General features: G+C 37.9%; 1 protein-coding gene across 1 annotated transcript; it reads left to right on the top strand.

Annotated features, from left to right (window-relative positions):
* Window positions 1–220: 220 nt before the first annotated feature.
* On the top strand, window positions 221–11,163 carry LOC115429881 (E3 ubiquitin-protein ligase MARCH3-like). The gene is made up of 5 exons (XM_030149680.1): window positions 221–371; window positions 3,072–3,366; window positions 5,332–5,536; window positions 7,068–7,277; window positions 9,597–11,163. Exons 2-5 carry the CDS (start codon window positions 3,116–3,118, stop codon window positions 9,753–9,755), a joined length of 825 nt encoding a protein of 274 aa, XP_030005540.1. The 5' UTR covers window positions 221–371; window positions 3,072–3,115; the 3' UTR covers window positions 9,756–11,163.
* The last annotated feature ends 1,033 nt before the right edge of the window (window positions 11,164–12,196 follow it).

The following is a 12,196-nucleotide window of genomic DNA, read 5'->3' as shown; positions in this document are numbered from 1 at the left end:
TTGTTTTTTCTATTAGTTTAAATGAGGGTGGGCAGAATGGAATGTGATTGGCCAGGAGAGACAGACCAAATTATGCATTAATTTTACCCATTTTAAAGTCTTTCAGGCATGACTTCCGCTCACTCGACAGTCAGACATTCAGCGTAACTTGCAGTGGGCTGAACAGTGTATGCCTGTCAGTCCGTACTGAGGATGTATTTTGTTCCTACACCAGGCGCTAGACAGCCGAACTAAACGACCTTTTAGCTCAAAGCGGAAGTTCAGACTGAGTTGAATGCGGAGCTGGAAACACACAAAAGCAGAAGGTGAAATGGCTTCTTAACGTGGTTGTTTTTGCCGAACTCTGCAGAGTTTTCAGGACGTTTAAACAGGTAAGTGCTGTGTTGGGAAGAGAAAAGTAAAAAGGTGTGGTGGTTTAGCTAGCGGCGGGCCTGCTGGAACTTCCCTTTATGTTGTCGTGTTTGTCCAAACATGCGCACATTCTGTCTGCTCCGACTCCAACATCCACAACAACACGGTTTATCGCACAACTTTTAAGCCATTTTATCATGTATATTCATAACAACTTCATATCTGTCGTAAGATAGTGCTAAAAACAGGTGTTAAACCCCTACATGTTGTGTTCTGTACATGTTAGCTAATCAGTGCCTTCTGGGGAAAGTGTAGTTTATGAGGACATGATTTCATAAACGTGTTGTGAAACGTGCTGTAAAAACCCTCATTTTCCCTGAAATGCAGGATGTTATATCAGAGTCTGCACTGGTAGACTTTGATGATAATAGTGTTACCTAATATTTGGAGTTTGTTTGCTTAAAGGACAACCCACACTGATTTGAATGTGTTAGCGAAAAATGCAACTCTTGACCCTTAGAGTGTGAAACAGCAACATATCAGCAAGTTAGAACAGAGTGAGCAGACAAAACAGTAGACAATCCCAAAGGAGTGACACAGGAAGAAAGACACTGGAGACCAGGGGTGTCAAACTCATGTTTTTTTCAAGGGCCATAAAATAATAACATAATAGCCTATAAATAATGACAAGTCTAAATTTTTTAGTGCAAAAAATAACATTAAATGATGAAACTATTTCTGCCCAAAACAACAAAAGATGTGAATAGTTGGAAAAAACTGAAATTTCAGAAGAAAAACAAGTACAATTTTATCAATATTATGCCTCAACTTATCATTTATATATATGCATTACAGATCCGATCTACAAAAGGCACAAAACATTCAGTAACAGGCATAATATTGTTAAAATTGTACTTAATTTACTCCAGACTTTTGAGGTTATTCACACTTTATTATAACAGGATAGTTTGTTAATGAAAACATTTTCATAATTTAGTGTTTTTTGCCCTAAATCAAAGAGGAAAAACTTGGTGTTGCCATTATTTGTAGGTATAACATCGTATTATTTTTCTCACAATAAACCAAGAAGAACATTTTGAGTCATTATTTCTAGGTTATTATGCTGTTATTTTTGAGTTTGATGCCCTTGACTGTTTATATCTTCAGGGTAATTTTTGCATTTTTGCACTTTGTAAATTTATCCCGCGGGCCAGACTGAACCCTTTGGTGGGCCGGATTTGGCCCCTGGTCCGCATGTTTGACACCTGTGCTGTGGACTGTCATAGCAAATGAAAATGTAGTTTAAAGATTATGAGAAGATGAACTTAGGGAATGGAAGAACTGAATGGCATACAGTTTAATTCAGGGGTGTCAAACTCATTTTAGTTTAGGGGCCACATACAACCCATGTTGATCTGAACATAACAACATAATAATAATAACCTATAGATAATGTCATCACCGAACTTTATTCTATTTATATTGTGAAATAAGTGAAACTACATTATGAAAATGTTTAGATCCACAAACTATTCTTTAAAAAATGTGAGTAACATGAACAACTTGAAATTCCTTGTGAAAAAGAAGTGCAATTTTAACAATATTATGCCTCAGCTTATCATATACACTTGTGTATAACAACTTAAAGTTCTCAGTGGATTTACATAGGCACAAAAGATTCGGTAACAGGCATAATATTGTTATAATTAGACTTACTTCTTAAGGCTTAAGGCATTTCAGGTTATTCCTATTTCTTCAGTTTATTCACTTTTTTGTGAAAGGATAGTTTGTAAATGTTTTCATGTAATTTTACTTCAAGTTTAAATTTGGAGTTGTCATTATTTATAGGTTATCATATTTCTTTAGAGTATTTCATTCACTTGAGTTCAAATTTGGCTGTATTAACTGTTTTTTGGCTGCGGGCCATATGTTTGACATCCCTGCTTTATACTACATACTGTAATATGCAGTGTATACAGTTGCACTACAGGTGTAAAATATTAAGCTGGTGTTTATTAGGGATAGACTGATGTTAACAGCTTTACTGTTGCCTTTTTGTAGCTTTTTTGTTCAATATGTAATTAAAAAGATAATTGTAGAAAAACATTTTTCCAGTTCATGTTGTCAGAACTGGTTTAGAAATATTGAAATGAATGGATTTGTCACCTCGAAGACATGTTTAACTAGTTATGTGTTGGGAGTCATTCTAACATTTGATCGAGATTCTCATTGTAACTTTAAATGTATAACATTTCTAGCTATCAGTCTTGATTATTAATTTGGTATCAGCCCCTTTTAGTTTCATTTTGATTGGTGAGAAATAAATGGTGGTTTTAGATGTTATTTATTTAAAGATTAATACTTAAAACACTACATTTACTTAAAACGAAAAAAGAAAAAAAGAAAAAAAAGAGTTGTTTGAAACCACAGATAATTCTCACCAGCTGTGAACCTCTAACGGTCCAAACTGTTTTTTTTCCTGTTTTCATAACTATCATGCTGATGTAATGATATGTTCAGATTTTACTTTTTGTTTCACTCTTCCTGTTCTGTTCAAAAGGTCATCCACATTACAGTATGTCTACAGTATATAACCCTTAACCAGCATTTTTCTTGCTCATAGCTGGTTCTTAAAAAGGACAATCTGCTTCAACATTTTGATGTTTTCTCTCATTTATGACCAAAAGGCTCATATTGTAACCTCTCTCTTGTTCCTTCAGATGTCAGATACCCAGTAAAACCTTCACCTGTGCCCAAAGCTCCAATGTGTGCCAAAATGATGACTGTTCGCAGCACATTATTACCAGAAGTCTTACCAAACCGCTGTTTGTCAGCTCACATGAGATCTCAGACTGAGCTGGATGTGGAGCCCAGCTGTGGATTTGATGACGAGCCGCCTCTGCCGGGAAAAACCATGGATGAGTGCAGTGTGTCCACCAGTGAACAGCCTCAGTACTATACACAGGTGTCGGCCAAACTGGACAATCAGTTGATGGACACCTACACAAAGCACCAGTAGGTTAATCATGGACTTTCTGTATTCTGCTTTGACTAGTGTTGTGTTTCCATCTGTTTGTAGGCTTATTGTACAGTGCTCATTTCAGCAGAGTCATGACCCATTTCCTGGAATTGAGTGGAAATGTTTGACACTTACATATGGATGAAAATCAGGGGGCACAAAGGCAGTGTGTAGAAGCAGGAAGCATATGGAGGGAAACTTCCTGTTGCATTTAGTACATACATTGTGCATATACAGATTGCATTTATTTTAGGAAAGTCCTGCTGGACAATTCAGTTCATAGTGTGTTACCTTTACTGTAAAACAAAACACATCAGTGCTTTCTCTTGTTTCTAGAGCTTTACTGATACAGGATTTTTTAGGGCCATTATGAATGTCAGGGAGTAAAAAAATGTTTTAGATTGTGCGAAATAGTGCATGTTATCCAGAATTAGTCTCATATTGGAGCACTGAACAGTAAACTTCACATGGTATAAATAACTATAATAAAAAGAGAAACACAACAAAAACTATAAGAAGAGACACATCTTTTTCTGCTTCATAGGTTCTGTTCTTATTGGTTAATATATGAAAGCATGAGCTGATGCTAGGTTTGCATTGAATTCTGGGCCAATACCATTGTTTTTTTTTTATTGTTCTGCTTCATTTTCATATTTTATTGCATTCACCAGAAGGCCAAACTCACACTTTCACTGAACTTGAAGTAAATTAACTGATGTTTAGTATCTCCTCAAATAGCATGAAGGTATAAGATATTATGCATGATTGTTCTCACAAAACATCTGAGTAAAACCAGGATTACTGCGGACAGCGGTAATTTCTGTCTAAATTCATCAAGACTTAATTTACTCAGCAGCAACAAAACACTACATACACTCGTATCATGTAACATGTTAAAGTAGTTACTATTGTCTTTAGGGCTAAAGTATCAATCAATCAAATTTTATTTATATAGCGCCAAATCATAACAAAGGTTATCTCATGACTCTTTACATGTAGAGCTGGTTGAAAACAGAACCCAACAGAATCTTCCAGGAGCAAACACTTGTGACTGGTGACAGTGGTGAGGAAAAACTTCCTTATAACAGGCAGAAACCTCGAGCAGACCCTGACTCGTGGAGGATGGCTGTATGCCTTGACCAGTTGGGGTTAAAGAGGGAGGTCGAAACCAGACTCTCAAGCCAATTTACAGAACCCAACACCCTACACCGTTCTTCAGTTACCCCTGAGCTCCTTCAATGGTAGCTCACTGTTCCTAATGTGCTATGTGTTAATGCTAATGCTAGGTGCCATGTGCATTAGGATGGGTAAGATTTGAGACCAAAACTCCCCATGGGGATAATAAAGTGAGTTATCAAATCAAATCAAATTTTATTTATATAGTGCCAGGTCATAACAAAAGTTATCTCATGACACTTTACATGTAGAGCTGGTTGAAACCAGACTCTAAGCCAATTTACAGAAACCCAACAGAATCCTCCAGGAGCGAACACTTGTGACTGGTGATAGTGGCGAGGAAAAACTTCCCTTTAACAGGCAGAAACCTGGAGCAGACCCAGACTCCTGGAGGATGGCTGTCTGCCTTGATCGGTTGAGGTTAAAGAGAGAGAGTAAAGGAAGAGAAAAAGAGAGAGCTGTAGAGATTTAGAGAAACTGGGGGAGAAGGGGGGAAGTAGGGGTAGTTAACTGCAACATCTTTGTATCATAATTAAGGTAAAAGCTATATTTCCACCAAATTTCACATAAACATTCAAAACAAATCAAAATTAAAAAAAAAAAAGTTTCATGCTTAAAAAAAAAAAAAAAGAAGAATTTACAGTATTTACCCAATCATGTATTTTAGTTGGAATATTTAGCACCACTTCCTAAAAATAACTCTGCACTCAAATATCACCAACCATTATCTGAAACCCTTTGGTGTGACCGTCATTCTGATCCATGTCGCTCCTGCTTCTCCTCAGCGCTTTGCCAGAGAACCCCATGTGTCGTATCTGTCACGAGGGGGGGATCCAGGAGGAGCTTCTGTCCCCCTGCGAGTGCTCTGGGACCCTGGCCACTATCCACCGCAGCTGCCTGGAGCACTGGCTGTCTGCCTCAGGAACCAGCTTCTGTGAGCTCTGCCACTACCAGTTCACAGTGCAGAGGAAGTCCAGGCCACTGCTCGAGGTACGGGGGTGGGAGGTCTGGGGTCCATCTGGGCATCCCACTTTACAAGAGACTGCTCAGTATTTTTCCCACATTCTGAATTTTGAGATAATGGCCCACATTTTGAAGGGAATGCATGAGTCCAAGAAAATTGAAGTCAGGTTTTGATCCAAATACATCATTGAACTGTTGGAATATCAATAAATGAAAATGGGTGCTTCAGTGAAACTAGTCCCTTAAAACAGGACGTGGAGGCTAAAAATTCAAACTAGATGTCGACTAATGTTATGAAGCAAGTTTGGAAGCACTTTGAGTATATTTTAAAAATAAATACTGACTAAGATAAAACTATTTTTCAGATAAAACACATTTTTATATTATTTTACATTATGTTTAATACAAAAATCTGCACAAACACAGTCAAAAGGACACAAAAATTATGCACTACTACTTTTTTTAATATCTCTTTATTTTCTCACAGGTATATTTTGGGAATTGAACTAATTATGCAAGGCAGAAAATGACTGCTGTTACAAAATCATTCGCAATTTATATGCATTTAACTGGGCAGGTTCTGCATGTAATGCAAGTGGACATGATGGTTTACACACAAAACCGGGAGTGAGACTGAGATTCATGAAAAACCCACGTCTGGATTAGAAAAACCACTAGGATCGTCAAATTTAAGATAGTGTCTTTATTTATAGCATAATATAAGACATTTCAAACTATGTGGTCCAGATAAAATGCACTGACACCTAGGTAGATTTTCATGTCCCAAATTTGGTCCTTTGTTTTTTTTTTTGGCCCCAATATTTGATTAAAAATTCATAAATTTTGGGATGGCTCACAGCAAGAGTATAATTTTTTTTACATTTATCTGAGGTCATCATTAGGTACATCCTGGGGTGAAGTATGTCTACATTTCTCTTTTATTATTGGGTCTAAATAGTTGGCAAAGTGCCAGGTACCAAAATGTGCCCAGTTTCATAGAAGCACCCAAATATGGATTTCACTGTTTCCTTCCACTGCTGTTCTATGGTTATTATGGGAAGTCTTGAAAAGGAAATATATCAGGTTTTTAGAATACAATTTACTCTGTTAAAATGAAATATGTAATCCAACTTGTTATTACTCCAGCATAACGTCATTTATTACATTTGATTAGTTTTTCATTAGTTTTCTAACAACACATTTATAGTTTAACTGAAAAGTCCTAAAAACATCAATAAAAACCAATACTTTACAGTAATGATGGAGGCTCATTTCAGAAGTTTGATTTTAAGGCTTCTTTTGTATGTTTTTATTTAAAGCCAGACTGAGGATTTTACTTCTTATTTAACTTGATTTTGTATTTTCAGTGGCAGGAGAAAATGAAGTGTGAAATATAACCAACATGTGCTTAATCTTCATACTGTTTAATTATTAATTCTGACAGATGAATGCATACAGAGTTGTTTTCATCCTTATCTTTGATTTGTTGAGGTCTGATGAGCCGTGGTCCAGCTCAGTCCTCAAATGCAGCTGAGTCTCTCTGATCTGGTCTCTGCAGTGGCTACAAAACCCAGGTCTGCGTCAGGAGAAGCGGACGCTCTTTGGTGACATGGTGTGTTTCCTGCTCATCACGCCATTGGCCACCATCTCAGGCTGGTTGTGTCTACGCGGTGCCATCGACCACCTCCACTTCTCCAGCCGCCTGGAGGCCGTGGGCCTCATCGCACTCACAGTCGCCCTCTTCACCATTTACCTCTTCTGGACTCTGGTTAGTACCAGCACCGGACAGCATCATTCAACCTTGAACTAACATTAACTGATCTACACTCACAGTCAGTGAAAACTTTGAGACCATATTTTTCGACATAATTTTTATTTTGAAGCGCTAAACTGGAATTTTTTCATATGAATCATTTGTTTAGGATATTGGCATACAGAAACAAAAATCTAAAGTTTCAAGAATAATTTCAAAACAAAAAACTTAACAAAAGAAAATGGCACCTGCCAAACACAAAGTCACAACAGTAGCGGTCTTGGTCGGGAGTTGTCACTCTCTCTGGACGTGGTCTATGGTCAACAGAGCCTGTGGTGTTGTGGCGTTCAACCAGATTTCTGATTGTGGGTTGGGAACAGTCCATAGGCCTGGCTATATCACTGTAGCTCAAACCGGCCTCCACCATACCCAGTGCCCGGAGACGTTGTTCACGTGATAGACGTGGCATGATGCCGTTCACTGGACTAACAATGGTGGCCTTTTTTGGGCCTTTATATAGGCCTTCAAAACCAATCCTCAAATTGTGCAGATACCCACTGAGTATTGCTCAATGTGTATTTGGTCCACTTTTGCAAAGAGACCAACCCATGTGCAATGAACTGTGACAACATGACAACTCATCATTATCTCAACTACCCAAGCACTGAGTCATCAATAAATCCACAATGAATAATTACAACCCCCCTACAAGTACAAATATGCAGACATTTCTACCTCAAAGTTTCTATTGACTGTCAGTATAATTAATTATTGGATACTAATACTAGGCAGGTATTAAGTACCGTACACTTTATGAAACATTTCTGCAACAAAAGTCTTACTTTCGACCTCAGCTATAGTCGAGGAGTTCTCCTGTAAAACAGCCTGAGATGGGACACAACACTGATGAGGTTTAAGTGAGGGTTGTAATGATGTCGTGATGTTACAATTAATTGCAATTTTAAACATCACAGTTAATTAATCATCAAGGCTGCCAAAAACCGTCTCATAAAGTACAGCAAATTAAGAGCGAAACCAAAGACACACCAATATGCGCTTCCCGCACGGAACGAAAGGAACGCTAGAGAAGTAATGCATTCAACATTCCACAAGTGAAAATCACAGAGGAGGAACAACCTGATGGTTCAGTAGTTCAGACTGTAAATATATTTTTGATGCAGGCTCACTTTCGTTTCCATACAGTTTGTTCACTACCATCATCTACGCAGCTTCAGGCTATCATTGCACAACCCATTCACAGCAGTCTGGCTGCATAGCTTTGGTACAGAAAAGCCGTTCTTCTCCAGCTGTTCAGACTGTCACAAGCTTCGCAACAGTTGGAGATGTAGAGGAATTAGTCACACACATTAAGTTTCACTTTCTCTTTGTGGGGTGCAGTCCATGTATAAACCCCTGCAAAATAATCGTAGTAATTGTGAAACCATGATGATTTCTCTGATGATAATTGTAGCACCAAAATCTCTAATCATTACATCCCTAGTTTAAGCTTTCATTTCATTTATTTCACAGTTCCCACAGGGTCTTAAAAAGTCTTAAAAATCTTGAATTTACAAATCTGCGTTTAATACCTTTAAAAGTCTTTTAAAAAGTATTACATTTGTTAAGGTAGGTCTTAGGTTACGTTGCCATAAACTGCTATAAATATGCTTAAATGTGTCTGTAAAATGTCCAAGCTGCAAAGAAAGTACCGGTATTCTATTCCTGTTACAATGTGACAATTTATACTGAAATTAGATGCAATTATCACTAACTTTGGAGCCCCTGATGAGAAATGACTGAACGGTGGGAACCAAGGTGTGAGAGTAAATAAATACATTTCCCTAAATTGTAGGAGTCACAAATTTTTGTCAGTATGGCTGTGAAATGGGCATTAAATTCTGTCCTAAGAAGTTTTAAAAAGGTATTAAAAAAAATCTTAAATTTAACTTGTAGAAACCTGTTCTGTACTAAAAGCTGCAGTGGAAAGTAAGTGAACAGGAAAAATAAAACCTTTTTTTTTTTTTTTGGCAGTAAAGTTATGACATTCCAAGAGTTAAATTGTAATTTCATCTGCAAAAAATGTCTTAGTAGAGATAAAGAAATCTGGAATTTTGCAACATCAAATAACAGTAGAAGAAACAGTAAACCTGTTGTTAAGCGGCAAAACTTTTTTCTTCCAATATTCTGACCTTTCCTTCATATAGTTTTGACTTTTGATCTTACAGTTGTGTCACTTTTCCTGTCAGTTTATTACACCGTCATTGTCAGTGTGCTGTGGATGCTCTGTTAGGTTGTGTTGTGTGTGAATGCCTATAGATGTGTTGTGTTTTGCAGGTGTCTCTCAGGTATCACTGTCGCCTGTACAATGAGTGGAGGCAGTCCAATCAGAGGGTGGTCCTCCTGCTGCCCCGGTCCCACAGTGAAGCGTCAGCGCTGCATTCCTTCCACGGCTCCCACCGGGGGAAGCAGCCGTCCAAGGAGTCGGTGGTCTGACCCTCACGGGCTCGGCCACCTCGCCTTTGTTGCACTTTAATCAAAGCACCGACTGATGTCACACGTGTGAAAGGCCATGAGTCACCGAGTCCAGGCAGCACTTTATCCCCCCAGAGGAAACAGGAGTGGACTGGAGGTCCACATGACCAAACCACCAGAGGTTCATCACTGTGACCAGACGTTGTAAAAACAGCCTCAATGATCTGATGTCTCTGTTGGATGTAACGGCACCGACAAACCCCTCTGTGAGCCAGTCCAGAGCAGCAGCATTAAGATGTTCAGCCCTGATTAACATGGACTGGAAACAGGGAGAACTGGACAAATGAGGAAATGTGAGGCTGGACTGATACTGGACCCAGAGAGGAAGACCAGAGGTCAGGTTTGCTTATAGAAGTGTGAAAGGACACAGTGAAGTCTCTCCAACAAGGAAAAAGGCTCACTTGGTGAATTCTGTGTCATGCATTTGTGTCCAACTCTGAACTAATTCTGGTTCTTTAATGCCAATGTAATAATTAACATCAGTGGTTTTATAAACAGTGCACTAACCCTTCAGAAGTCTAGTTTGGTTGTGTTTAAATCTGATTTTAAGATTAGTGTTAATTGAAAAAACACTTTCATGTGTTTTTACCCAAAGAAGTAAAAGTGAAACCTGTTGAATTTCCGGTGTGTACAAAGAAGGAAACTAAATCAAATAACCTGGAAAGTTTTATAAGAACAAAAAAACCCATACCATAAATTTGTACTGATATGTGTTCCTTACAGAGCCCCCCTGGGTTTATCTGACCAAAGAGCCAAGTCTGAAACTATTACGTCACTTTATGAACTTTGCTCTTGAATGTCATTGTGAGTCTGAGGCGTCGTGTGTGTAATATTTGGAGTGTTACAGCTTCTATGATATTCTTCCTGTGGGCGTGAATTGCAAAACAGTGAGTAGTTTTACACATGGCTCTTGTTTTCCCTCTCAGCTGAGCCCAGGTGGACTCAGTAGGGTCTCAATTTTAAGCCTTTTCCATTAGATTAGTCCTATTTTGCCAACTGAATCTGCCTGGGTTTCTTGGAACCGTGACACCAAGTTCTCTAGTGCTACTTCCTAGTTTTTTTGGCCAACTCAGTTCATGCTAAATCCCCACTTGAAGCCACTGTATAAACTTTACTTTCTCTTATCGTCTTCATCTGCTTTTTCCAACCTGTAGAATATGACTAATCCACTATGTCAGAGAGAGAGAAACTACTGTTTTTTGGATTTATCTTGAAACTTTCTGATGTAGAACCACTTTATTTGCTCCAAGTGGATCGGAATTAGGTTTTGTGAATCAAAAGGACTCAAAAGGCCATCAGTAACTGCAGACAGATCACAGATACAAAGTAGAGCATTTTTACACAGGATGTCACATCTCAATGTCCACTTTAAAAAAAAAAAAAGTTTGGTCTGATGACCAGCGAGTCTCATAATAAGTTCAACTTTCCCCAAAATGTCAGTGTCAGTTAAAAACTAATCAGTCTACCAACTGAAAATCCTCTCTGTTGGTTTCACTTCTTGCTTTGGTGAAGTGTGGTGTGTGTTTACACATGCAGTGATTCTGTCTGATGAAACCACAGACGGTGCAGAGACCCGCTGATGTGTCTTTAGAAATGACCGTTCATTTGAGCTGCCAAACGTGGGTGAAAATGCAGTGAACGCGATAAAGTGAATCTGGCGTCCGGTCTGGTACCTGAGTGAAGCACGGCCATATGTCATGGTCTGAACCAGGTCGACACACATTAACTCAGAGACGCTGACACAAGTGTTTGTCACCAAATGATTGACAGAGACGCACTTAAACCAAAGGATATTTTTTTATTCTAAACATTATATTATATTGTATTATTCGTGTGTGTGTGTGGGTGTTTATGTGTGAAAATAAAAACCTTTAATACAGTTGGTGGTTCATTTACTGATAGAAGATTTGGTTTAATTGTTTTACTTCAACCATTAGAATGTGAAAAAACCGTACAGAGTAAAAAAAAACAACTCTACTGCACATTGTTACATGTTTTAGAATGAAGAATTATTTTGTGTTCTAGGTTAGTCTTTCTCAAATGGGGATACGTGTACCCCAGGGGTACTTGAAATTGTTCGGGGAAAATACATAAAATAAGTCTACATGCACCACTGAATATAAAATAATGAGAATTAATGCCAAAATCCAAAACACAATAAATACATTCATAAAGTATAATAAAACTGACACTCCTGACCTTATTTAATTTCAATATTTTTAAAAACTTGAAGGCCCCCCTAAGCTTTGGTAACATTTTAAGAACATTTCTATTTTATATTATCCAAGATGAGTTTTTTTTTAGTTTTTTTTTTTTTTTTTAAATGAAAGGTAAATTTATTCATTAATGACTGATTATTTTGTCTTACCAATGAAAGAGGGCACTTCAGTTTATGTTTTGCA

Source organism: Sphaeramia orbicularis, chromosome 12, assembly GCF_902148855.1.
Source record: "Sphaeramia orbicularis chromosome 12, fSphaOr1.1, whole genome shotgun sequence".
Classification (NCBI taxonomy): Eukaryota; Metazoa; Chordata; class Actinopteri; order Kurtiformes; family Apogonidae; genus Sphaeramia; species Sphaeramia orbicularis.
Note: the sequence above shows the minus strand (reverse complement) of the source record. Positions and strands in the feature narration are given on the sequence as shown.

Excerpts from the sequence above, each read along its gene's own strand:
- LOC115429881 (XM_030149680.1), top strand. The coding sequence starts at position 3,116 with ATGTGTGCCAAAATGATGACTGTTCGCAGCACATTATTACCAGAAGTC. Across the intron at positions 5,537-7,067 it reads AGTCCAGGCCACTGCTCGAG|TGGCTACAAAACCCAGGTCT; the intron begins GTACGGGGGTGG and ends TGGTCTCTGCAG. Across the intron at positions 7,278-9,596 it reads TTTACCTCTTCTGGACTCTG|GTGTCTCTCAGGTATCACTG; the intron begins GTTAGTACCAGC and ends TGTGTTTTGCAG.